Raw genomic sequence first — 26,825 nt, 5'->3', positions numbered from 1 at the left:
AAATCCTATCAAGAATGAAAATTATATGGAAAAAGGTCACCTAAACACCATACATTTTAAAATGAAAACATTTACATAGTAGAAAGTGGAAGAGACAAGCTGAATTGTAATCAAGGGACAATAAAATACATAATACAACTTAATGCATAAATTGATGCTGATTGGAATACAAAGAAGCTGTACTTGATAGATAATTTTTGGACAGAATAAATACATTTGATAGAAATTTTACAAGATTTTCTTGAAAAACCCGGTAAAAAAGCATAAAGAGCATGCTTAAAGGAAGTTAATCAGTACCAATTCAGATTGACAGCTTGACTGGTGTGATTCGTGTAAAATTGGGGAATGCTTGAGCCATCATATAGTTGTCTTTCTTTTCCCACAGAACTCGAGGAATCAAGGCAGAAATGCCCACCATGTTGGTATAAATTTGCAAATATTTTCTTGATCTGGGACTGCAGTCCACACTGGTTAAAAGTAAAACATATCGTCAACTTAGTGGTAATGGACCCGTTTGTTGATCTGGCTATTACAATTTGCATTGTTTTAAATACACTCTTTATGGCTATGGAACATTACCCAATGACTGATGAATTCAATAATGTACTTTCAGTTGGAAATCTGGTAAGTCTGTAGGTTTTTATTGTTCATAATTTGAAAGAAATATTTTCTTGTTTGTTTTTTGTCAGAAATAACTGAAAGAAGGAATTTCTTTTTTTTTATGCTTGAGAAAGTGAATTTATTGGACATTTACTAGCCTTCAGATATTACTACATCATAACACTTTTGGGAATTCAGCTGTCAACCCTAGGTCATGTAACTTAGGATACTGTAAAATCAATATATTGCAGTGTTCTGCTAAGTTGCATTAAAAATTTTTTAAATGGTGCAAATATTGCATTAAGTAAAGTCAGTCTTAAAGAGAAATTGATTTGTCTAACTACTAAATCAAGAAATGCATTACTTCCCTGAAAAAAATACTATGCAAATAAGTGTTACTTTTTCAATCACTACAATACAAATCTTTAAATTATAAACATGTATTTAGGGTTTTTTTTCCTTGAGCACAGGTTTACAATACCTAAGAGAGCCTATTAAAACATTTCTAGAATTTCCTTCTGTAAAAGACCTTTCTATGTGAATATGTGGATTGTTTTCTTTCTGCTTTATATAAAACTATAAGAATATCCAGCAGCACTTTATTTTCCTATAGGTTTTATATTTTTATCATCAGATTAGTAAGGTATCTTTTGCTCATGTTGTCAGCTATATTTTCTCCCTTCTACTTCAAACATATAAATTATTAAAGAATTCAGGAGTTAAGTTTTTGTACATCTGATGGTTTTGAACTGACAGGTTTGATCATATGGTATGATCTACAGCTGCAGTCCTACTTTGTCTCATATTTTAGAAATTGATTTTTTTGTAATGGTATTTTTAATGAGGAAAAAATACAACTCAGGTCATGTAAATAACTACAAAACTTAGATGGGATAATTAATGGATAAGTATATGACTAGTTTTCACATACTTATAATAAGGAAATCTCTGAATATGAATTTCCTAGTAAAATGCAAATGCTTGTACTGTACCATTTTATAGGGTTTTTTCCAACCAAGAAAATAATGTATAGATCATGATATATGCCTTACAACAAGAGTGCAATAGAACCTGGCTATTAGCATCATGCTTTCCCAGTCTTAGGCTCCCTGACATAAACCCCTTATGCAACACAGAAGTTTTCAGGGTTGGCCTGCTCCAGTAATTCCACTTTCAAATCCTTGAGAGGCTCACTGTCTTAATCATTAGGTATCTAAGTCAGCATTTCAAGCTGTATTTATTCATTCCTATCTCTCCCAATCTTGCAGCTTAAAAACCAGTAACCTTCTTCTGGTGTTGAGATCTGGAATGTATGAAAAGACTGTAATAAAATTTGTCTTTGAGCATTAGTATTCCTAGGCAGATCAAGTAAATCTCTTCTCATACACCCCCTGGTTATTCTCTTTAGCAGTCCCATTTTCTCCTCAGCTTGCTTGAAAATGGGCCATCAAAACCAAAACAGAAGGTATTTCGGGCCATTGAGCCTTCAGTGGTGGCCTTAGGACATTCCTATCCTCCAGGAAATTCTACTAAGACTTCTCTCAACACTACTCAAGGTCAATACCTTGGTGGCTTCTAAATATGATTTCTGCTTCATTCAGCATTGCATCCAGTGATGAGAAACCATTAGTAGCAATATCAGGTTAATAATGATTTATTAAATACTTTTTCATTCCTGATATTAAAGTGATTGAGACAGTCCACTCCACTGAATTTACTGGCAAAACCAGGTTTCTCAGCTTCAGCAAACTGCTGATTCTCAGTAGATGCCCATCTGGTATAAATAGTCCTTTCTATGTTGAACTGAATGGGATTATGACAATAAGGAGTGGCCAGCAAAGAAGTGGCCCCTCTGGAGTCTTAGATTTGGTCTCATTCATGCTACTGTATAATGTAATAAGCATACCAAGAAGGATGTTATACTGTGTAATTTCTTGAAAGCATTCTGGTTCATGTTCTGAAAATCAAATTCAGATTTTTTTGTGCAGTACATGAGAAAGCCCATATCCTGATAGAGTTGCAATTGGATTATAAATGCTATAAAACGAACGTTTATGTACTTTGTTTAGTAAAAAATTTAATTAATTGAACATAATTACTTGGTTTGGATGGCACTTGTTAAGGGGAAGGTGGGCATAATAAACTGCTGCAGTACACTGAACTATTTGTAAGTATCACTTTTGGATATGACATTGCAGATAATGTAGCTTGCATTAAAAAATCTAGACAAAAGCTAAATCTGGAAAATATTTCACAGTGAAATAACAGACTACATTTTTAATTCAGGTCTTCACTGGAATCTTCACAGCAGAAATGTTTCTCAAGATAATTGCAATGGATCCTTACTATTATTTCCAGGAAGGCTGGAATATTTTTGATGGTTTTATTGTAACCCTCAGCTTGGTTGAGCTGGGTCTTGCAGATGTGGAAGGTCTCTCTGTTCTTCGATCATTCAGATTGGTAACTATACATCAATTGCATGGATTTTTTGATGGGGCTTTGTTAAAACAATATCATTTTTACCTTAAAATTTGCTTGATGTTTGGCATGATACTGACGCTGATGTGTCTTTGTGTTTGTGATGTTTCTCTGTCTTTAAGGGGAATTGTTAAGTTCAGACAAATAGGGCCTATTTCCAGTATATTTATTGTTTATACACACGTCAAACATTCTGTAAAAAATTTACTCACTGGAACACTGGCATCTTAGGAATAGATCTGCTTTACAAATAGCACTGGAAAATCAGCCTAGATGATTTTACCAAATGAACCCTAGATTTTAAATTTCATCTATTATGACCATAGATTTTTTGGCCTTTTGTATACCTCTGCTTTGAGGATATCAAGCTTTAACATTACAAGAAGTTCTTAACAGAACCTTCATGCTTTTAGACAAGAGGATGCCCTCAGAACAGTCATACTCAGGGCACATTATGCAGTAATATCCTCCCACAAATTAAAGCATGTTTGTGTCTTTCTAGCTGGTTGTCCTAACAATATTTTTCTTTTCTTCCAGCTTCGAGTTTTCAAACTGGCAAAATCTTGGCCAACATTAAATATGCTAATAAAAATTATTGGTAACTCTGTGGGAGCTCTGGGCAATCTGACCCTGGTTCTGGCCATCATTGTGTTCATTTTCGCTGTGGTTGGGATGCAGCTGTTTGGGAAAAACTACAAGGAATGTGTCTGCAAAATTGCAAGTGACTGTGTGCTGCCACGCTGGCACATGCAAGATTTTTTCCACTCTTTCCTGATTGTATTCCGAGTCCTGTGTGGAGAATGGATAGAAACGATGTGGGACTGCATGCAAGTTGCTGGCCAGGCCATGTGCCTTACTGTCTTCATGATGGTCATGGTGATTGGAAACCTGGTGGTATGTAATCAAAGCATTAGGAAAAAATAATTTGGCAGGAGAATGGGCTCAATTCTGGAGTGAACTAAGTGCTCTGGCTCTGCTTCAACAAAGCACTTAAGCGGGTGGTTTCAAGTGATGCTTAAAGTTAACCTTAAGAGCTTTTTTGGATGAAGAACAAGGTATCTGAACTATCAAAATCCCAAGAATATTAGAGTGAGCGCTTAGTCACATTCTTAATTTGTCTTTTGGCCCTTTGTGAATATTTTGTGCTTCAAAAATTTTAGTTTCTGGACTCTTTAGGAACCATTTGCTGCAGATTTTATATTATTTATCCTGTATAATTAGTCACCTAATAATAGATTTTCTGCTATGTAATGGGAAAAATTAACTTTTTAATGATGTTGAATAGCATAATCAGTTACCTCCATTTTTAGATTATAAGAATTTGCACCAAAATGTTTGTATCCTGTGGTGGTTTAAAGACATATTTACAGATATTAGTCAGTCATTGGAATATTTGTGAATAGTGAACGGGGCCTGAGCAAAATTTTAAAGTTTTTAGGGTTCTTTTCTGTGTTTATGATGAATTTCTGGGATTTCAGTCTCTGATGCCACTAATATGACAGTTTTTAATAAAATAAATGTTCTCTTTTGGTATAAAGTAATGTTTTTTCATCTTACTGCAGGTACTGAATTTATTTTTGGCCTTGCTCTTGAGCTCATTTAGTGCAGACAACCTTGCTGTGACAGATGACGACAATGAAATGAATAATCTCCAAATTGCTGTAGCAAGAATGCAGAAGGGCATAGATTATGTGAAAAGAAAAGCACGCGAATTCATCCAGAAATCTTTCGTTAAAAAGCAAAAAGCTTTAGATGAAATCAAACCACTTGATGATTTGAACAACAAAAACAGCTGTATTTCTAACCATACAACTGTGGAACTGAGCAAGGACCATGACTATAATAAAGATGTGAATGGAACAACAAGTGGTATAGGAACAGGCAGCAGTGTGGAAAAATATATAATTGATGAAAGTGATTACATGTCATTCATAAACAACCCAAGCCTCACTGTGACAGTGCCCATTGCTGTGGGTGAATCCGACTTTGAAAATCTAAACACAGAGGAATTTAGTAGTGAATCAGACCTGGAAGAAAGCAAAGAGGTATTTAGATATTTTGTACATTTCTCACCAATCTTTTGACTTGTTTATTTAATTTCTTTATTTATTTATTTTTATTTTTCCAGCATAAGCCTGATCATTTGTTGTTTCGACACTTCTTTGTACATGAGCATAAATCAGTATATAAATGAAGGTTTAACTCTTGATGAACATAAGAAGGAGAGAGGGTTACAAATTACAGTCTCCAAGAGGAACTGTGTGGCCTGGCAACCAGAGATCAAACTAATCCATAACACCTGCGATATGGTAGCTGCAAAAACTGGGAGAGCAGTACAGTGCCTTAGCTACAGTGTTATTCCACCAGAAACTTTTGTTTGCCTCTTCTAATAATGATCCCATGAGGATTATCATACATCTTCTCTCTGCCACTCAAATAAACACTCTCTATGGGAGTTTTTTGTGAAAAGGTATGAACCAGAAAACATGATAGTTTATGCCTTTCTTTTATACACCAGATTTCTTCAAGATTTTAAAACTGTCAGCTCTTCTAGACCAGTGTTTCCATAAAAGTAGTTTTAACCTTGGACACTTCCACAGACTTCAAATTCATTTATATGCTAAAACTGAAAAATAGTATCAACAGACAAAAATATCTTGTGTATCTAAAGGAATGCCAGAGGAGGCTATAGATAAATAGTCTTGCCAAGAACTGTATTTTTAGAAAAACGTTTTGAGGCTGTAACAGTTCTATTACTCTGTGGCTATTTTGTTAAAATAATTTAAATTTATTTTATAATATAGTTTGCAAAGAAACTACATCCTCAGTGACTTAGTTTGTTGACATTTTAGTTGAATCAGAAAATTTTATTTCCAGACACTTAAAAAAATAAATTTTCTGACTTGAGGTATCTCAACTCCAAGCTAGCTGGTTTCTATTCTGGTAGGAATACAGTTTATTTTGGGGATAGCTCATCTTCCCTTGCTACTGTTGTATTGCTAACAGTACTTTAGACACCGAATTCTAGGCTAGCTAAATTCTGTATTGCCATCACTTCATCATGCATAAGCCCTCTAGTGTTCTCAACAGAACCCCAACGTTAAACTACATGCAGTCTTTGGATCCTCCCTTGAGGAACAACACCTGTACAAAAGAACATTTCACCATGGCAGGCTATTTCAGGGACAGTGTTGTTAGCACTTCCCAGCTAATATTTGAAGCATTAATTCTTCTTTTCCTGTTAAATATTAGCCAAAAGTTATTATAATTCAGCTTTGACTCAAGTTTCTGAACTACTGCCACAATAGAGGTTATATGACTATATTTGGGCACATTATGAACTTGTCCCTGCAGGACGACTTTCTAAATAAAACAACATTTAAGCAAAGGTCTATTGTAGAAAAACAACTGGTCATCTGCTCTCTCCACAGCAACCTTAATGCTGGCCAGTCCAGCCCAGTCCAGTCTTCCAACCCATCATGGTGCAAGCAGTCGAACAGGGTGACACAAGTGGGTTATCACTGGCCAGTGTGGGATAGATTCAGTTTGGGAAAGCTTCCTGTACATATGCTGCTACCTGCAGGGCCAGGGTTATCTTTTATCCTGTTGTGACATTTCAGACTTCCTCCATAAGCTTATGAGAGAGAAGCTCTGCTATACAGTTTTCTGTGGAAAATTCCATGCAGGAGTGCTGTTTGAGATTAGAGTTTTCCAACTGCTTATTTTACATTGACTGTTAATAGAGTGGGACTATAGAATAGAAATTATAAACACCATAACAGCAGAGCCCTTTGAAGTAGCAGAGTTTTTTTCTGAGAGCCTGCTTAGAAAAGACTGTATGGATTCTCTTCTTCTTGGGCCAGATAGCACTGAAGGGTGAGGTCAAGCTGGCTTCGGACCAGACTGAGATTTTTGGCACCATTCATGGACTTTTACAGTGATGGTCGGCATCTTTTTTTTTTTTTTTTTTTTTTTGCTGACTGGGTCAGCTCTAAAATTGAATGGTTTCTCTGGTGTTCATGGTTGGTTGGTTAATTTATAGTTCGTATTTGTTGACAAATAATTACAGAGCCTGAAAGCATACATCAACCCATTTTTCTGAGAGAGCTGAAACACTGTTCTTCCAATTTCTGTAGTCACCACAAGGTGAAATTAATTTAAAACTATTTAATGTATTACAAATCTTATTAAGCACCATACAACTCAATAGCAATCAGTCCTGGAATTGTTACTGAGAAAACAACTGGCTACTCCTTTATTTAGAGTTTTGTTAGCATTTGGGAATTTTTTGTCCTCAATATCAAAATTGAGGACAAAATACCAAAATATCAAATATTTCTTTATGCTAATTGTGTGATTGAAAATTTTATTAGGTTATAAAAGACAATCTGATGTTTTCTGGGCCATCTTTAATCTACCCAAGCCTTACTGTAGGCAGTTTCTGCTTCACTCTGATCCAGATTCCCAGCAATTTTAATTTGGATCTGCTGACTTGTTAAGTATACCCTTCTCTGCAGATCAGTGATTTTTTCCCCCTCATTCTTATGGTCTTCCACCTCCATTATATACTTATATTTAGGCTTTTATCTGCTTTTCAGTAGAAGCTACAGATTCATGCGTAAGTATTTAAGCTTCATTATTTCTGTGTAGGTGAAGAGATCATTGCCACTTTGGCTAGTTGTGATCATAAATCTTTGCAGGCTTAGCGTCATCATATTTTTCTGTTAAAAGCATAATTTTTTGTTCTTTATCTATCACTGATGCACTTTCTAGTTAGTGAATCCACACAATGTAGAAAGAAAATCAAAGATTGCGCAACTTCACATTTATCAGCAATTTACTTGAATACTAGAATATTAAAAAGCATGGCAGCATATTTACTTATTCTGAAAGCAAATAATATTTGCCCTAAAATATTTAGTGTACATTTTTATTGGTTTTGGTTTTTGTTTTTTTTTTTATGCTTTGCAGAAGCTAAATTCCTCTAGTTCATCTGAAGGTAGCACAGTAGATATTGGACTTCCTGCAGAAGAGCAACCGGAAGCTGAACCTGAGGAAGCCCAGGAGCCAGAGGCCTGCTTCACAGAAGGTGTTTGGAATAAAAATACCAATAATGCTTGTTCCTGAAATATGAAATAATTATCTATTTAACTGAAGTATTATATTTGTGTAATGGATTACTCTTTTTTAATGGTTAAACCATGGTTATTAATGGTAGTGCTTTTAGACCACAACTGACCATACGAATGGTATACAATTATACTATTTATTTATCAGATAAACAATTAAGAAAGCATGTTACCAAAAATTTATCATTATTCTTAAAAAAAGAAAAATATATTACTGAAAGGTTTATTTTAGTATGAGCTACTTTACTTCCTGAGTTTACTTACAGTCTCTTAGACAATACACAGTTTTTATACCACTCTTCATAGCTTTCTATCAAAGTGCTTCAGAAAGTATACATTCTTGAAACTGCTGTTGAGTAGTAAATAGAAACTCTACCTCTTGTGCAAAATGCTAAAAGAACCTTCTGCACATTGGCAGCAATAGAAGGAACAGCTTCTGTAAGCCACCTGGGGTGAGAATAGTCTGGTGGACTCACAAATCCTTCATGCTTCCTTCTATTGGTCGTTTTAAACATCTCAATAAACTTGATTCTGATTTAAAAAAGAACTTATTTGCAAAGGCATTTCCTTGTGAGAAACATTATAGATATGTTCATGTGAAGGAGATGAGGAAAGGAATAGGCTTTAAAAAGTAATGTAAGGTTACAAATGCCATTTTTCATATTTGTAAGCAAATAGACTTAATGTCTTGAAAATAAATGCTACTGTCAGAACTGAGTTGAGTTACTTCTGAACATAACACACATTCCTTTCGAATTTTACACTGAACTAGTAAGAAGCAGTATAGTAATAAACGTGGATTTGGCAAAGAATATACCACTATTGAGTACTAGTGTTTTTCTGCCTAAATGAAAGAAGAAACAAATTCAAGTCAGCAGCTAAATCACAAAAGCTTAAATAAATTAAGGGCACAAAGTAGAGAAATTAGGTGGTATTGAGAAATTCAGAATGCAGGAGGCTTAGAGTTTTTTCTCAACAGTAAATGCAACATTCTCTGAATTTATTATCCCTAAAAAAGGAAGTGCAATTTAAGATCACTTGCCTATATATTACTACATAAACCTACTATATATTTTGATGAGTTTGTACTTTTTTACCCATATTTTGTGTTTTGTAGTTTGGCTTCATGTGCTGTGTACTTTATTCTTTCTGTGTGCACTGATCTTGATAAGTTAGAAAAACTTTCTTCTCACTTTTTCATTTAGTTGTAAATTTCAGTTGTCTCACCTTTTTTTTTTTTTTTTTCTTTTGGAGAAAAAGTCATCTATGTGAAAATCTAGATGGAAAGGTAGTATTGTATCAACAGAACGTATATACAAACTATTAATGCAATTCAACAAACTCTCTTCTTCCCCCCCAAAAACATACACTGCTTTAAAGGCTGTGTACGAAGGTTCAAATGCTGTCAAGTAAGCATAGAAGAAGGGAGAGGAAAGCAGTGGTGGAACCTAAGAAAAACTTGCTTCAGGATTGTTGAACACAACTGGTTTGAGACTTTCATTGTCTTTATGATTCTCCTCAGTAGTGGAGCTCTGGTAAGTTAAACAAGAACAAGCTTCTCATAATATTATCAGAAAACTTGCAAAAAAGTTGGTTATTTAAACATGGTTTTAACTTAGTTTTCTTCACAGGAAAGAACACACAATTCCACATCTTCAGGTGACAGGCCCAAATTTTAGTCAGGTTTTTGAAAGAATGGTAGAAAAAGTAATTTCTCAATAATATGTCACATAATATGTGCCAGGGAGCAGCCACACTTCTAGCTGCCAAGAGCACAGTTAGCTTAGCCTTTGGCACACTTTCATCTGCACAGAGGAAATGATATATATGTGTTGGCTCAGTTAGTGATTACATGAGTGTCAGGTGTTATAGTGCCTGATCTAAGTATCCAAAATTACCAATACACAAATGTAAATTCAATGATTGATAGAAAAACACTAATTATTTGAACTGACAGACATGAAGTGTTTCAAAAGTGGGCTAAAATGAATGTTAATATTAGTACATATCAACACTTTTGCAAGATAGGAGATCATTCCACTTCTTTGAAGACAATAAAATCAGTAATTCTCTGTAAAGAATAATAGCATTATTGAAATTTAAAAGCAATTAAAAGGACAATTTCTTGGAGGAAAGCAAGAATTTCTGAAAAAGCAGAAGCTATGTGTTGTTTCAAATGTCTAAAAAGGAAAACACAAAATGTGTAAATAACATTGCAAGGATCTCAGAAATTTTATGTATCAGAAAAAGTGAATAATACAGTAAAGCAGATATTTGACTTGGGTAAATAATTTTTTAAGAAAGCAAGAACTTAGTTTATGATGTATTATGTAAAATTTTCAAAAAGCAGTGGACTTAAAATCAAAAGGTCAATTGCATTTTCATGGTCCTGGAAATTTTATAGGTATGGTCCTGTATTTTGAAAATGTATCTACCTACATACAAACCAAATGATCTCAGCAGAATTCAGTTCAGGCACACTGCTCAGCAGAATGAATGGTGTTTGTAAGTACTGAAAATTACCTGAGAAGAATAATTCACCATCAGCACTAAATAAATAAATACCTCTGACCAGCAGAGTGGTTGCTGTGTAATATCTGTTTCTCTCTCCAGTGAGCTAGAGAATACAGTTCCATTGGGGAAAAACACATATATACTGAGTTAGCAGAAAAGGACACATTAAATAAAAGTGACACTGTAGTGCCTTTTTTTGAAGAAAAATGGTTCCCCTTCCCCTTTTTTGTTGTTCCCCTTTTTGATTGTTTTTTGTTACAACCTGAAATATCTGCAGTAACAAAATGGAGTAACAAGTACCTTCAAATGTTTTTACTCCCAGGCTTTTGAAGACATATATATTGAGCAACGTAAAACTATCAAGACCATGCTGGAATATGCTGACAAGGTCTTCACTTACATCTTCATTCTGGAAATGCTGCTGAAGTGGGTGGCCTATGGCTATCAAACATACTTTACTAATGCCTGGTGCTGGCTGGACTTCCTGATTGTTGATGTATGTACTATGATTCCTAAGTGTTATTTAATATTTATTTTATATTTTTTAATCACTTGCTATATAATCATATAGCCACATATAACCATATATAATCACATGCTATATAATCATAGTTTCTATGTAAGTAGTAAATGTAAACCAACTGATTTCCTTTTCAATTTAAAAAGTAAGGTAGATGGAAAAAATCACTTTACACTTACAACACTGCCTTTCTATGCCACAGACTTAAGAAAGACTGGAAGTTTAACTGGTAAAAGAAGAACCCCACATGGTATCTTCACAAGCAGTTAAAGGGTTTATTCTGACACAGCTGTTGAAAGAGGTTGTGCTTTTCTCCATTCTGCTCTTGCCTGGTAATTCCCAACTTCAGACCTGCCTCCCTTTCTGCTGTGGTCTGAGTTGCAACCAGCATTTAGATGAGTGTCTGGTCCACCAGATGTCAGACACACACCTGAACTAAAACTACTCTGGCAAGAAAATTAACATCATGTCCACCAATTTCAGCATATGGCTGAATTAGACGTATCTCTAGCATCAGTGGTGTGGCTTACTTAATATTCAAGACCAATAAAGATTACTGAACTTGCAGTCCTAGCCAGATTTGAAACCAGGCTCAGTAGCCTTTCCTGCAAGGATAATCTCACAGTTACAGCTATACTGTGCTGTGAAATGGGGGAGATAATTTCTTGATGCATTGATACAATTAGGAGAATTCAAGTGGCAATGGCCTAAGTGTACACCCTTGAGAAAACCCTCTACATGCAGAAAAACATACTGTTTCTGCCAGGAAAGTCTAACAATTTCTTACAGTCTACCATGCTCTGTGTGTGGAACTAAAGTACTATATTTTACATAGTTACAAAACAGCAACCAGTCACTACATTTTTAAGGTAGAATTTTCTCATAAAACTAATAATAAAAAAATCCAAATAGTAAAGAATACAAATTTTAAAATTGAGATGAAATTTTTTCCTGGTTGTTATGACTTAGAAACAGATACTGAATAGGCAAAAGGGGAACTTCGTAAGCAGTTACTGACCCAAAGAACTGTGAAAAATCCAACAGTTTCACAGTATGTTCCCAACATACAAGGGCTATGCAATGCAGTTCATTTTCTTGGTCTTTCCTTTGCGACTAATGGCTACAACCTTTTTGATTGGTGTACATGATGGATTAAATGTATCTAGGATTTAACTTCACATACATCTATAGATAATCAGTTCAAACATAGTAAAGAGAAAGTACCAGGCCTCTCTGGAAAACACTTTTTCTTTAGTATTTGTTTCTTCTTGAAATGGTCAAAAGTGTCACCTTAAACTAAAAAGACAGAAGAAGCATGCAAGCAGATGAACCTATTCTTTCTCTAAAGGTGTTTTCACTAATATATAACTTTATTTAAATCATAATATCAGAAAGAACAATGTTATGAATATGAAAATTTCGGTACTTCTTTGTGTGAAAGTATAACACAGATTCAAGTGTTTGAATTAAGCTTGTTATTAAATCTTGGATTTGCTTGCTTGGATGTTTTCATTGGCTTTAGATTAAAAAAGCTTAAAAGTTTTAAATCGTATGATGAATGTGCTGGAGAAAAGAATTCAGATTTTTGAATAACCTAGTTTTTTTTCTGGAGCTAGGATTGATAAGTACAGAAAAGCTAAAGATTTCACATACATATGGTTCATAAAGAGCACTGTCCTGGAGCTCTCTTTACCTCATGCATTGTGCTCTATAATTAAAGTGTACATGAGATCATTATACTATTTTTGGCCCAATAAATAGGGAATTAGAACAGCATAATGAAGAAGCATTAAGGGGGAAGGGGAAAATACCAAAATGTATTAGTTTGGACAGGAGCCCTAGCAAATGTAGAGAATACAGTATTCTCTCTGAGGTAATGTAGGGACGTGGAATATATAAAGGTTTGTGGAGTTCTGCTGCCTGTGGAACTGTTCTTACAATGTCATTAAGCAACAGCATAACCCAGGTTAGTGTCAGAGTATAGAGCACATAAATTCAAGCATCCAGGCAAAAGAATTATTCAGTGTGACAGAATATAGAAAAAATAATCTTTCTACCAATTTCTAAAGGAGCCATTTTGCTTCCATCTGTTAATTCAAAACAGGCCTCAATAATTTCCACTTCCGTTTATAAGTAATCTAGTAGGAATTATCAACTATAACTACTGATCCCATCAGCAGTGTAAAAAAAGAAAAAGTAAGAGCAATACCTAAACTGGTAAAATGGAGATGTTAATTTCATTTACTGTTTGTGCAAATATGATTTTAAATGCACTCAAAGCAATAGTGAAATATGAAATCCAGAAGTACTGGTGTTTCTAAATAATAATTATCATGGTTTTGTTTGCTTAGTTACCTATCCTATTCTTCTTTTGTATTACTTTTTTCTTTTTTTCTCTCTCTCTTTTTTTTTTTTTTTTTTTTTTTTAATTGAAAAGACTTCCTATTCCTGAAGAAAGTGGTCCAAAATTAGATTCTTCTAAAGAAGTTAATATCTCACATCTATGGTACGTAAAATAGTATGTACAATTTAATAATTTTTACTTTCCTGTTTTCATATAGGTCTCTTTGGTTAGCTTAACAGCAAATGCATTGGGTTACTCTGAACTTGGTGCCATTAAGTCCCTTAGGACATTAAGAGCTTTGAGACCTCTAAGAGCTTTGTCACGATTTGAAGGCATGAGGGTAAGACAAAATGAAAGAATCTGAAACTATGCATGCATAGAAAGAATCCATGCATGCAGAATAAGGAATGATAAGTTCATGCAGAAAGGCTGCACTATCTTTTTATCTATTGCATATCTCTTACTAACAGATAAGCAAAAAGCTTCATCAATTCACCTAAATCCATAAGCAGTATCACATAGACGTTACATTCATTAAGGTTACTTTACTTTCTAGCCAATCTCAGGAGTTTTGGTGGAAGGCTTTCAACTTACCAACTATGATTTCTCTTAACAGATGCTTTCTAATGAATAAACTGTAAGGAGATTTCATTAAAGTTTTAATGATGAGCATTTAAGAATATTTAGCATTACTTAATAAAGGTATTCTCTGTTACTAGTTGAAATCCTTCATTTTTCTTCATATTAGATAAACCACCTTTGGACTAACCCCACTGAATTTTTTCTAGATGGGACTAGAGATACACTCATACCCAGTAGTGGTTTAAATCTATTTCTGAGTTTGGCTGGCTTTAAAAGCAAATCAATTTACTTGATTTCTCTATGAAATTATTCTTTTCTAAAGGTAAATGCTTTTTTTTATTTCAACAAATCACTATTCATTGTTCCGTACAATGTATATAAGGTTATTTCTTACTTATTCTGAATAACTTAAAGGACCTGCTTACTATTAATCTCTCTCAAGAAAGCATTTTCACTTATTTATTCATTTATACCTTCTGTTCCTTAAAGCCCCTGAATATAAACTAACTCTATATGCATGTCATTGAGACATGTTTTAATAGAATGCATTTTGCTACATCATGCAAACACAAAAGGAGACAATGCACTAGTGAATTTCAAGTCAATTATAAACCAGTGGAATAGCCTGGAATATACTGTGAACAACCCTTAGATACAAATTAATCAAGTCAAATTGAGGCTTAGAATTCCCTTTCTTCAATTGTATTCATTAAAATACATATCTCTATTTCAGAAAAAAATATTGCTAACCAGATTACCAGATTACTAGATTACTAAATTTCAGTTTAATATAGCAAAATCACTTTTCACAGTTTTCCCATCGTTTGAAGTTCATTAATTGATATTTGCCAGGGAAAGAGCTGGTCAAGTCCTATAGAATGGAAGAATTTTCATTTCCGTTTATAATGACTATCTGATTTAGCCATTTTCACTTTGTCTCTCTTTGTACTTACTGTTCATGAACATTCAGATAAATGTGGTTTTGTGCAGAGAAATGTTGGGAAATAGCTGTGAGTTTTACTTTTAAAATAATTTTATGGTCAGCTGCAGGAGGACTGGGAGAACATTATAGAAGTTACACAGGGACAAGAAATGCAACTCTTTATATGAGGTTGGAAATAGCAGATCATTTCTAGAAAAACTAATTTGTTGCCAGCTGTTTGGTTCCAACTGTTTTATTCCATTTTTCTATATTCTTATCTGATTGCCATAGTAAAATTTCCACTTAAAATATTTAGGATATTCATGCTCAAAGAAAAGAACCTGTTATTTGAAATCTAGTTTTCCTTATTTGTCATGGAGTAGTTATGAAACTACACTAGACACCCAGTCTTATTATAGAATTTTTGATATACAACATGAATAATTCATGAGCAAGTTACTGTGTAGGAGTCACAGACAAGCCTGGAAAAGCAAAAAATATTTCAGCTCTGTCCTCCAGTATTACTGATAATCAAAGAAGTACCTGATTCCAGTCACTTGGCTGGAAAGTACTAATACTATGTACTTCTAAATATATTTTTTCCAAAGCACAACAGCTCATTGACAGGAAGTAGCATTACTTCATGAATGACTCACGAACAGTAAATATTCAAATAACAAATAACTGACCAGCTCATGATAAAACTATAGACAAATTGCAGTCTTCTCAGAAACTGAGTGCATTTCAGAAAAATTCATAAAAATAGATAATTTTGTCTGCCAACAGAAAATAAAAATTAGTGAGCCTTCTTTGCTTTCTTATATTGCCTATATTTAGACTAAACTGTGAGCAAAAAAGCTGAGAGTTTTTTTCAGCATGTATTTATAAATTTAATATTTAACTCCATGTTCAGGAAGGCAAGTTTTGTCTTGAGAATATAAGAGATCATATGTTTTACAGAAGAGCTCCTGTATGTAAAAAGCTCTGCATAATTTAGTAAAATTTGTACAAGTTCTCAGCTACTTTAAATCAATCTTTTTCTTAAATAAGTTTACTATTCTGGTGAGCTGGAGGAATACAACATTTTACAAAGTCAGTAAATACCAATGACTATTCTGTTATCCCCTAAATATGGAACATAGTTAACTTTTAAAGCTGTATTCTTGTAAGTCTGCAGTTATACTCTGTTGTTAAAACTTCATTTTTTAATCATGATGTTTCATAAATTTGATAAATATTCTTTTCATAGTGAATATAATATAAATTAATCACTTGCAAAAATAGGGTACAAATAGTCCATAGCCTGTGCTTGCCTTGAGCACAAAAGTAAACTCTGCAGTATTAAAGGCATTTAAATTATTTGCTAGGACCACCAATTCTGAGAAATTTTTATAGTTAATCTCAAAATCAACTCCACCCAGGTGCTGGAAGGCAAAGTAAAGAATTGCTTTAATTTAATTTAAATTTCTGTCTTAGGGTTTATATTCTCATCTCAATTAGCACATGTAGTGAGCAGAAGCATCTCCAAACTGAGATTTGAATATAACCATTGCTTTTTGTTTAGCTTTTTAGTACTTGCAATATAATGCTTTTGCGCTAGTTCTGAATTGGTATGCTACTTGTAATTGTAGAATACTGAGTATATCTTGCTTTGCTGGGTTAAAGAATTAGTGACTATAAAGCATGCATTTGTGTCTAACTTCACAAAATAAAGCATGTCATGCCGTGCTCGATTTATTTATTAGAGAAATAGTAGAAGGCAGCAAACAATCTGAAATCCACTTGCACTTTCAGTTTTGCATGCCTTATGCATATTTCTGGCTGATGGCTTTAAACATTTACTGTATTTCAAATTTCCAGTCCAATTTCATATCTGGTAAAAATAAATTACAGTATTTGATGTCATAAATATCCTCTGAAATTCAATGGCTATTCCTTAGATCCTCTTACCAGGAAAGCTATAATGAGACATTTTCAAGAGTACTCCAAACTTCATCAGTAAGAAAGAAACATTTCTCATATAACTGAGTTACAAAACATAACATCAAGTGTCTGTCATTACAGATTTACAACTAATAACAGGCTATATATTTCTATTTCATATAGGATAACCTTTCTTCAGCTTGGATGGGGTGGACCGCTGGTTCCTCCCCTTATCTGTGTTATGGGTACAGTATTTCCCCCTTTTCTACCCTTAAAGATTACAGTGTGTCAAATAACTACACTGGGTATTTAGGGTTAGAATGAGAGACAATCTTATGTAAGAATCCCAGAAGGAGCAAAGATAGAATATATATATATGTGTATGCACCCTACACCCCCTTCCTAAGTGCTTTAAATTATTGGAAATGACCCTGATTTAGTCTCTGATACTACAGAAATACCCTGAAAATTTTGGAGAAAACCAGTATTGTTATTTAGAATTATCTGAGTTGGTTTTGCAGGAGAAAGGTACCTCAGCTATTTTTAGATATGTGAGCGGAGATTAAAAATGGCTTTCTTCAAAAATTTGAGTCTGACTTTTACATTATTTTGGAAAGGTTTGTGTTTTGCTATTTTACTGAACTTATAGGTACATATATTAAAAAAATATCCCATAGAAATCTTTGAGTAATACTTGTAATAGATTAGATAGGCCCAAACATAACACTATGATCCAAATAGTCACAACTGCAGATATTTATACAGTTGCAGTTTAAATTTTTGCACAATTTTTAAACACCTATATGTTACGTTAAATAAATCCCTCCAAATGTATATTGATAACATAAGACAGCATGTAAGAGACGCAGTCCTTTCTTGGAATGTGAATTCAGTCTTTGGCCTGTTTTGGAAATTACTTTTTGTAATTTTTACAAAATGCCAATAACAGTATTATTTTTGTGGTATCTTTCTTAGAGTTAGCAAATGCCCTGAAGCAGACATGTTAGTGATATAAAAAACTTGCTTTTGGTATCAGAGAAATCCAGTTCTAAAACTGCAGCCCTTGCAAGCACCTACTGTGGGGGGTATCATTAGTGCAGGGGGTTTTATAGCTACAGTGTAAATGGTGTATCGATGTAAGCAGCATTCACTTTTAATTTAACATCTTATCTCACAGTTAAAAGTTATGTATTCACTCTCAAGAAAGTGTATGCACTATCTTCTGAAAGTTTATCTAATGCTCAGAGGAATATATTTTGTTGATCAAAAGATTATGCACTTTGAATTATTTTTGAGGACCATGGTCTTACTAATTACCTTTCCATTTTAAGGAAAGTCTATTAAAAGCATAATGTCTCTCAAAAGACAATTATAAAATTTACAAACTTTGATGTAAGACTCTGTATAGTTGTTTGTAAATCTTAGAAGAAATAACAGTATTTTTATATTTTTCTTAGATGTAATTTCTACAATTAGGAGAGAAATTTTGAAGGAGTTTCCTATATAATACAAGCTGGTATGATTTTTTGTCCAGATTTGTGTTTGTTACATTTTAAAGAAAATACTTAAATTTAGGATCAAAAGTTAATGAAATTTAAATGAAGTACATAATACAGTTTACATTTAGCTACAAATGCCAAAGAACACATAAAGGTCAATAAACACTTATGTGTTAAAACAGTTAAATAAGTTAAAACTTCTGTGTTAAACAGTTATGCAACAGGCAGAGCAAAAGTTGGGCTTTTCTCACTGCATCTGGTGAAATTCAAAGACACTATTCCCACAACAAATATATTGTGTTTTCATGTTTATGTGTACTTAAAATATTTACCAGGTCTTCTTAAACAAATGCAGCCACATGATTCTTGCTTGGCAGATAATTATTATATTTCATCATAATGAAAATTATGTCTTCTTTATAAAGAATGCTAAATTATTTACATTCTTCTATGATGTCTTCAAAAATATTTTATCATATGCTTGATTTCTGGTGCAGAAGGGAATCAAAGCTGTTCTAGGAACTCCAGCATATTGTTAAATCCAACAGTGCAGTTTGGTTTTGATGCACTGTTATATAAATAAGAAATGCTTCTGTTGCTACTTTAACCAAGTTTTCTTATAAAAGCTAGGACAGAAGTGCAGAATCATTGAGTTTAGAGGGGACTTCCTGAGATCATCTAGTTGAACCTCTCTGCTAACAGTTGTAGCATTCCGAGAAAAAACTCACCATCCAGTAATAAGAAATTTTTCAAGCACAATTAAGAATATTTTGTGGGGTGTTTAAGGAAGTATTTCTCTTTCTTTAAAGACAAAAGTTTCTATCAGAAGTATTCTTCAGTCAGCTTCACTGGTTCAGTAACAGCTAAAGACAAGTTAAAAAGACTGCAGTTGTTAAGGGATTTCTTTTCCTCTGTGATCTTTTATCTCTTGCTTCAACTTTATTTGTCCATTACTGTTAAGGTTATGATTTTGTTACCTCCTTGCCAGGTCTCTCTGATTCTCTCCATCTGCCTATGTTTGCATACTCTCACTGAAATCCAAATCTTTCTTTACAATTGCTGCTTTAAATGATAATATTCTAATAATCTTCACCATGTGGAGCCTTCATTTTACTCAAAAATTGAAAATCATAAGTACTCAATTTTTTCAGTTGTTTCACACAAAAGGTGCTTCTCATGCCACTTCTAACATTCTGAAAAAAGGCATTATTTTTCTGCATGAAACAACCTTCTTTGCTTTTTTTATTTTTTTATTTAAACTATAATCATGTTTAATAATCTCACTATAATAATTCACTTACATACTTTCTATTTGTTTCTTTGTGTTGATCCTGAATTAAGAAAAAGCACTAATTTGCTAGAATAAGATTTCAGGTTTATTTTCTTTGCTTCTTACTTTTCTAAGCATTTTTCTAAATATTGTTTAATTCTAGGCTTACATAATCATAGGTCATGTAAATACAAATAACTTATTTATATGTACATGTCATTAAGGCAAACTATGTAACAAAGGTATTATAGTTCTCTTACTATGCACTTCTTAAAGGCAATACCCATAAGATAACTAATTTTGGTTGGAGGGTAGAGAACAGACAAAGTAAGACTTGTCTCATATGTGCACAGTGTTAACAAGAAGCAGTAGACAAAGTTCTTGGGAAATTCTTGTTTGATACAAGAGGTCTTGAGGAGGTTTGTGTTTTTTCTTTTTTGGGAGGGAAGGCAGGGGTATTTGATTTCTATATTGGGTGGGGTTTTTGTTTGGCTTGGGATTTATTTTTTTTCTTTACAGTGAGGTAAATACTGGAACAGGGGGACATAGTGGATTATAGATCACACAGACATACAAACATGGTTCACCACCCTGACTTATGTCTATGAGACAAAGTTATGAGAGTTTCACTTACAAAGTCCATTAAGGTAAAATAGAGTAGCAATTGAAAATAAGAAGGTTTTAATAACTTGGATGAAGCTACACTTTTAAGCTACCCCATAGTTCCTTCCTAGAGTCATTACTGGGATCATGTCAGTAGATTGCACTTCCTCTGACAAAAACATTTAATTCTCATCCCTTGTTGTCTCTCAAGTCTCTCAGTTCATAGTGCATCATTAAACATATGTATCCTGCTTCTTCCCAGTATGCCCATTCAAGAGGCTCAATAATCATCAGTCTCAATCCTCTGGTCTGGGCAATTGTTTGTATTCTGTCTGCTGGCCCACACGTCAGATATCACAGTTGACCTGGTGAGAAAAATACTTCCAACTGGTGTAGTTTCCCCTAATTTAATTCTCCGTTTAAGTCTCTAATTTAATAACCATTTCTTCTAATCCCACTGACTTTTTTCTGTCACGACTTGAGTGGCTCCTCTAATTTCAATTAAAGGCAGTCTTCATCATCTGTTCTGTAGTACCAGAGAGAACAGGAAGCCAAAATAACAGCATTTTTCTCAGAAAAAAAGCAGCTGCCCCAAGCATTTTTGTCACACTGGCTCCTGTCACCTCACAAACTCAGGTTACATGTCAGAAGGCACAGCTGGCGTGAGGGTTCTGCTTTCACACAACACTGCAGAAACAAAATTGTCCCTGCTTTCCAGAAGGGACTATAAACACCCAAACTGAGTGTACTAGATTTCTGGTACAAAATATTTAAATTACATGTATTGAGTACCTTAAAAAAATCAGTGATTACAGATAAATTATTTCTCAGTTATTTTTTATGTATTTATTTTAAGAAAACAAGTTGCTCTCAAGAATTGTTCTTAGTGACTAAAATAGTACTTTGAGTTTTTAAGCTTTGGGAAACTTTAAACCAATAGAAATTCAGATTAAATCCCTGTTTTGCCATTCAGTTCCCAGCCCCTTCAACTTTATAATTTGTCCTGAATTGTTTAGGGTGGTCCATTCAAATATATTTTGGGGGAAGGTACTTTAAAGAATTCTTGGGAACCTTTTGCTCTAGACTATATACTATTTACCACTGCATTTCTGATTACTTTTCAAAAGGGTTTGTCAGTAGGGAAATTGATACTTTGGATTTGGTTTTGCTGTGCAATTAGTAAAATCCAGGGATTGCAGTGATAGGCTTTGGTTTCCTTGTTGATTTTTTCTTTGAACTTATTTGATAAATGGGTCTACCCTCGTATCACATAGACATAAAAGAGCAGAATGGGTGCATATCTCTCTTAAATTCAGCTTGCATAGCAGATTTTTGATCATATAGCACCTTATGAGCATCTGTCTATTTTTGTAAGCAACATTTTGTGGAAAACCCAAGTGCATTCTTTGCATATAGATTAATTCCTATTATACATTTCTGTTTTGTGTGATGGGAACATGTGCCCATGTTTTGTGATGGGTAAACTAGAAAACACATAGTATACATTTTGGTATACATAGTATACAATCCAGTGGTAGTGGAAAAACAGTCAGTACCTGAAAGACAGCCATACATTGAACTCAAGCTGCTGGACTGCTGCTCTTTCTGTGTTTGTGCTTAACCTCTGAAGATCCAGTGGTATGCTTATGCTGCCATATTAGAAACAAACCAGATGATGCACTGGTTTGCTTATAGCTGTTGATTCATAAATCCAAAGAGCCAGGGATGATAATTCTCAAGACAGAGGTTTTTTTGTCATGAGTTCTTGGCCTTTGACTATCAGATAATGCTAATATTTGTGATTCACATATGACCTTTCATAATAGACTCCTTTAGAGACTGTTTTGATTCCCTGACAGGGAAGGTTACTGTATTCCTTAGGCCTTTTCCTCCCTTGTCCCAACTCCTCCATAGTTTAGGAGAGAATACACCAGTCTGTTACCTGATACTCACCACCTGGTCAAATCCACATGGTTTCAGCATGTTCTAGCCTTCCTTCTGTGGTGTCCTTGAAGTCCTTCACTATAAGAATATGCTAAATTCAAATAATGTCTGTCATCAGAGCCACCATTTCTGTTCACTTATGGCATTCTACCTGTTCATCCCATGCCTTTGTAGTGGACCATGAATCTGAAACAACTGCTCCTTGCTCACTTCATCTTTCAGTGCAAATGCTGTTTCTGGCAGCTTTTTGTAAACCTGGACTTTGGACAACTGAGCAGGAGAGCTTGATGATCTTGTTGCAGATGTTCTTACCTCATACTTGATCAAAACAAGGCAATACCCAAGCTTTATCTGAAATCCTGCCCAAGAGAGTGTCAGTGCTTCATTAGAGTCAGGTATTAATTTTCTTATTTTGCTCTAATGTGGCTTATGCTATTTATGCTACTCTCAAACTTCCTCTGCATGGTGCTGTCTTCAACCAGCTGGCTCTTCAATCCTTATACTTCTAAGACAGGGATGAATGGCTTCTGTAACAAGCGCTGTCTGAAGTCTACAACTGCATGACTATGCAGATGGTCCCTTAAATAGAAAGAAATTTTTTTTTTTTATGTACGTTTTCAAGCCCAAAAATTGTTCCTCTCCTGTGGAGTTCCGGGAGGCTTTCTTGTGCTTTCCCACTGATCAAGGAATTCCTTATAGGAGGAACATGTCTTATGCTTGTTAGGTCCATACAGGATGCAGAGAAGATAAGGTTTGATTTCATCCATAAAGGTCCCAGTAATGAAAAATTATTTGTCTTTCTCTGCTTGTGTTTGTGAATCTTACATGAGAATTTACATGCAGAAAAAAAAATAAAATGAGGTAACAGTTAAATTACCCTTCAATGGACTCATTCAAAGGACTCTGATATTACATCTTTGGGAAACTTGCTGCTTAAGCCTAAAATTATGATGTGGAGAACATTCAAAGTGGAGGCAAATAAAGTACTTAGTCATTTTCATTAGAATGGATGTTCCAGGGATAATTCTAAAATCTTCTGTTCCAGTCCAAAGATGGTAATTTTCTTCCCATTGGCACCAGGGACAAAGTCTGGAACTTCAGAGATGCTGCAAAGGCTACGGAAAGAAAGCATAAATGCTTCTGAAGATTGTTCCTAAGTTGTTTGCAGATTTTGGGAAGCCCTGATACATCCATTAATCAGGTCCAATGTAGAAATTCCTGGAAAGTGTGTAGCTGCTGAGGTTTCATTGAAGCTATTTTTCTGTGGGAACTATAATATATTAACATCTCACTACGTGTTCCAGATATGTGTCCCACAACAAGGTTGTTATCTACTAAAGCTTCCTTATATCTTACTCAGACAGAAGAGATAAGCTGGTATTATTGTACAATCCTCATTCTATACATATGCATAGCTCTGGTAAACTTTTTTTTTTCCAGTTCCATTTTGATGTTTCATTTAGATAGTTGTCAAAAAAAGTACAAACAGGAAGCACAAAGAAATCCCAGCCCCCTAACTTATATCAGCATAATGTCTTATCAGCCAGAAGACAGACAATTTGCATAGCAGTAATTCTTTATCATACCTATATATCTGATGTTGGAAGATAAATATCACAAAAATGTAAACATTTGGGCTTTAGCAGTTTGCCTACTGGAGTCAACCTGACCAACAACATCCCAGCCTTGAGAAAATGCATAGGTGATTTTAAAAAGTGCAAGGAAATAACTCTGCAAACATCCCTTTCCAATTTATTTCTTTAAATTCTGTATCACAAAATAACAGAAAAGAGGCAAAAAGAACAGCCCCTTTAAAAAAAATGCATTTAGAACCAAATACTTCTGTTCTAGATTTGAGGACAGATGAAAAATAAAAGCTGTAGTTGCCAACATTCTTAGACCCTTTTCAACAACTCAAGATTGTCAGTTTTTATTTACTGAATTGTTAACTCATTAAGAAATATTAATTGATTAATTTTCTGCATTCTGTTCACTTTTCAATTGTTTTTCATTTTTTTCTGCCGATTTGCTTTAACTTTTGTGGCCAGGTGTTATGTGCATACATATGGGTGCTATCTTGCATATATAGAATGTAAGCTAATATCTAGGTTGTCCCTGTACACCTCATCTGTTTCAAAGCAAATATCAAAGAAGTAAATGGAAAAAAACCTTATAAAGCAGTTGTCTCCAGCTGTATGTGTTGAAGAAACTAAAGACTTCCTCCTAAGGTAGACTTTACACTCTGACCAGCTTGTAAAAAATGCAGTTTTACATTATAAATATGATAGGGAAAAGGCTTAGCACTGGTGGGAAAATAAAAAATCAAGAATCAAAACACAAACAGAAATCAACGTCTAAAAGTTTTAATTTTCTTTTCTTCTTTCCTTAAAAAACCTTCCAGGGGGACTGGATAGCTCAAGGGGTTGGTAATAGGATACAGAGCCTTTCATCTCTAGTTCGCATCCAGGCCAGGTCAGTAGTGACCAAAAATTGTTACCATTTGATGGGTTTTCAGTGACCTATATGAAATAATTGTTGGAACTGCTGTTGGAACAGTTGCTGGAAGCTGTTCACTTCTTATTCAAGAAGACATGGCTGATCTTTTGGCAGTCTCAGAAACAAGACTGCATTATCTGTTCACCTAAAGATGCAAGATGCACTGATGGCATTTTGTAGAAATCTTTCTTTCTACAACTGTGATCAATTAATAATTGTTGTAATAATTACTGTAGCTGCTAGTTTTCTGCTGCCTGTTCTGGATCTGTGCTGTGGTCCACTGGATCTCAGGGTTGTCAAAAAGGTAATGGCTACAGGCACTCAATTCCTACAAACCATTCTTCGTGTGAGCACAGGTAACCTTAATGTTTAAGTCACAGGACTAAATCCCCATCTTACTTTCTTGACATCTTTATTTTCATGTTTTTCACCAAGATTAAACAGAAGAATTAAATCAGTGTAACACATCACAACATTTTTATGGATGAAGAAAAAAAAAAAAGAAAAAGAAAAATATAAGACTAGCACTAGAATTTCAAAGCAGCAAAAGCGTAATATAGTGTCATAGGTCAGGTCAGACTTTGAATAAATACCGAAATCATTGCATTCATAGTTTTTATGTTGTTCTCAGTCCCATCAAGCTAAGTAGCAATAGATTTCTTCTCCCCACATAGTAGTAAAAAACCATTTCTCTTACTCCTTTGAAAATTGTTTCTTATGTCTAGAATGTTACTGGGACCCTGTTAGCAACTTGAATATTTTTTTTAAAAGGCTATCTTATGCATAGATAAGATTTCATATTTTCTATAATAGAAATGTCAAGAAGCAAGCATGCTTCCTTCAAGTTTATCACCAAAAATAAAATCTATAGAAAAAAATTCATGGTTTAAAAAAGGTAGATAATACTGTTACAAAAAGGTCCCATTTCTATTGTCTGTGAATGGAGGAGGGTCTTAATATGAGAAGAAAATAACATTTCTACCCAGGATCACTAAACAGGTCCTAATTCCTGGACATAACATTTGGGAGGAGGTGGGTGCTGAGTGACAAGTAAGACAACCACAATACTCCACTTCCAAAGGCCATGAAGAGCCTGTGAAATACTGGTAGTAGGACTGAGCAGCTCTGAGCTCATAATCAGAGCTATGATGGTAGCAACAAAGATCCTGCTATGCTGCAGGAAAAAGGGAATGAAGATGGTCTAAGATACCTTAATACACCTTAAGTATCCATGCCAGTCCTCTCCTGTCTTGCTGCAGGAACTGGATTTCTAAAAATAAGAGGTCTCCTATATGTATTATTTTAGCTTCCTACAAGGTATTAGAATTTTACAGAGAAAGAAAAGTAAAATTTATAATATAATGCAACTTTTAAATGAGATCTAGCGTTGGATACTCAAGAAGAAATTACTGCTCATCTATTAGCCAAACAAATATCACAAAAGTTTTGACAGCTCTGACAGACACATGTGATTAATTACTTTATGTATCAGAAAAATATACAATCTACATAAGTAATTACTGTCATTTTGCCTGCCAGGAGCTGAGAAGGCAACTGGCCAGAAGTAATCTAAAATGCAAAATCAAACCCCCTAAATATATCCTTGATGTCCTTCTTTAGATAAATGAAGGTTATTACTGATGTAAACTCAGTACATGAAACAATAAGACTGGAGCTTGAAATAAATTATGTTGATTCGAGTAGACACATATTGCAAAACTGTCTTGCTTTTGTAAACAAAGAGATTATCTTTGTTATAATCTTGCATGGATCAATAAGGCAATAAAGATATGTATTTAATTCCTGCATAATCCTTATAATGTAGAGCTTAGTTTCTAGATTTGTGGCATTTGTGTTTTCAGCTTAAATTTCAAAGCTATGTTGATCAAATTTACAGGTTGCCGTTTTTCTTTAAATATTTTTAAGCTTTAATTTGTTGCATTTTCAGAGTTGTATTATGTCTATATTTTCATTTAACACATGTGCCTTTTTTATATGTAA

The 26,825-nt window shown here is 34.2% G+C and overlaps 1 protein-coding gene across 1 annotated transcript in view; it reads left to right on the top strand.

Moving 5' to 3' along the window:
• Positions 1-26,825, top strand: part of LOC103530650 (sodium channel protein type 1 subunit alpha) — a 60,692-nt gene that overhangs the window by 23,450 nt on the left and 10,417 nt on the right. Inside the window, exons 13-20 of the mRNA XM_030454714.1 lie at positions 386-624; positions 2,887-3,060; positions 3,616-3,972; positions 4,641-5,123; positions 8,050-8,167; positions 9,588-9,742; positions 11,044-11,217; positions 13,803-13,925. Of these exons, the coding sequence (XP_030310574.1) occupies positions 386-624; positions 2,887-3,060; positions 3,616-3,972; positions 4,641-5,123; positions 8,050-8,167; positions 9,588-9,742; positions 11,044-11,217; positions 13,803-13,925 (1,823 nt within the window). The remainder of the gene's footprint in view (positions 1-385; positions 625-2,886; positions 3,061-3,615; positions 3,973-4,640; positions 5,124-8,049; positions 8,168-9,587; positions 9,743-11,043; positions 11,218-13,802; positions 13,926-26,825) is intronic.

Source organism: Calypte anna, chromosome 7, assembly GCF_003957555.1.
Source record: "Calypte anna isolate BGI_N300 chromosome 7, bCalAnn1_v1.p, whole genome shotgun sequence".
NCBI lineage: Eukaryota > Metazoa > Chordata > Aves > Apodiformes > Trochilidae > Calypte > Calypte anna.
Note: the sequence above shows the minus strand (reverse complement) of the source record. Positions and strands in the feature narration are given on the sequence as shown.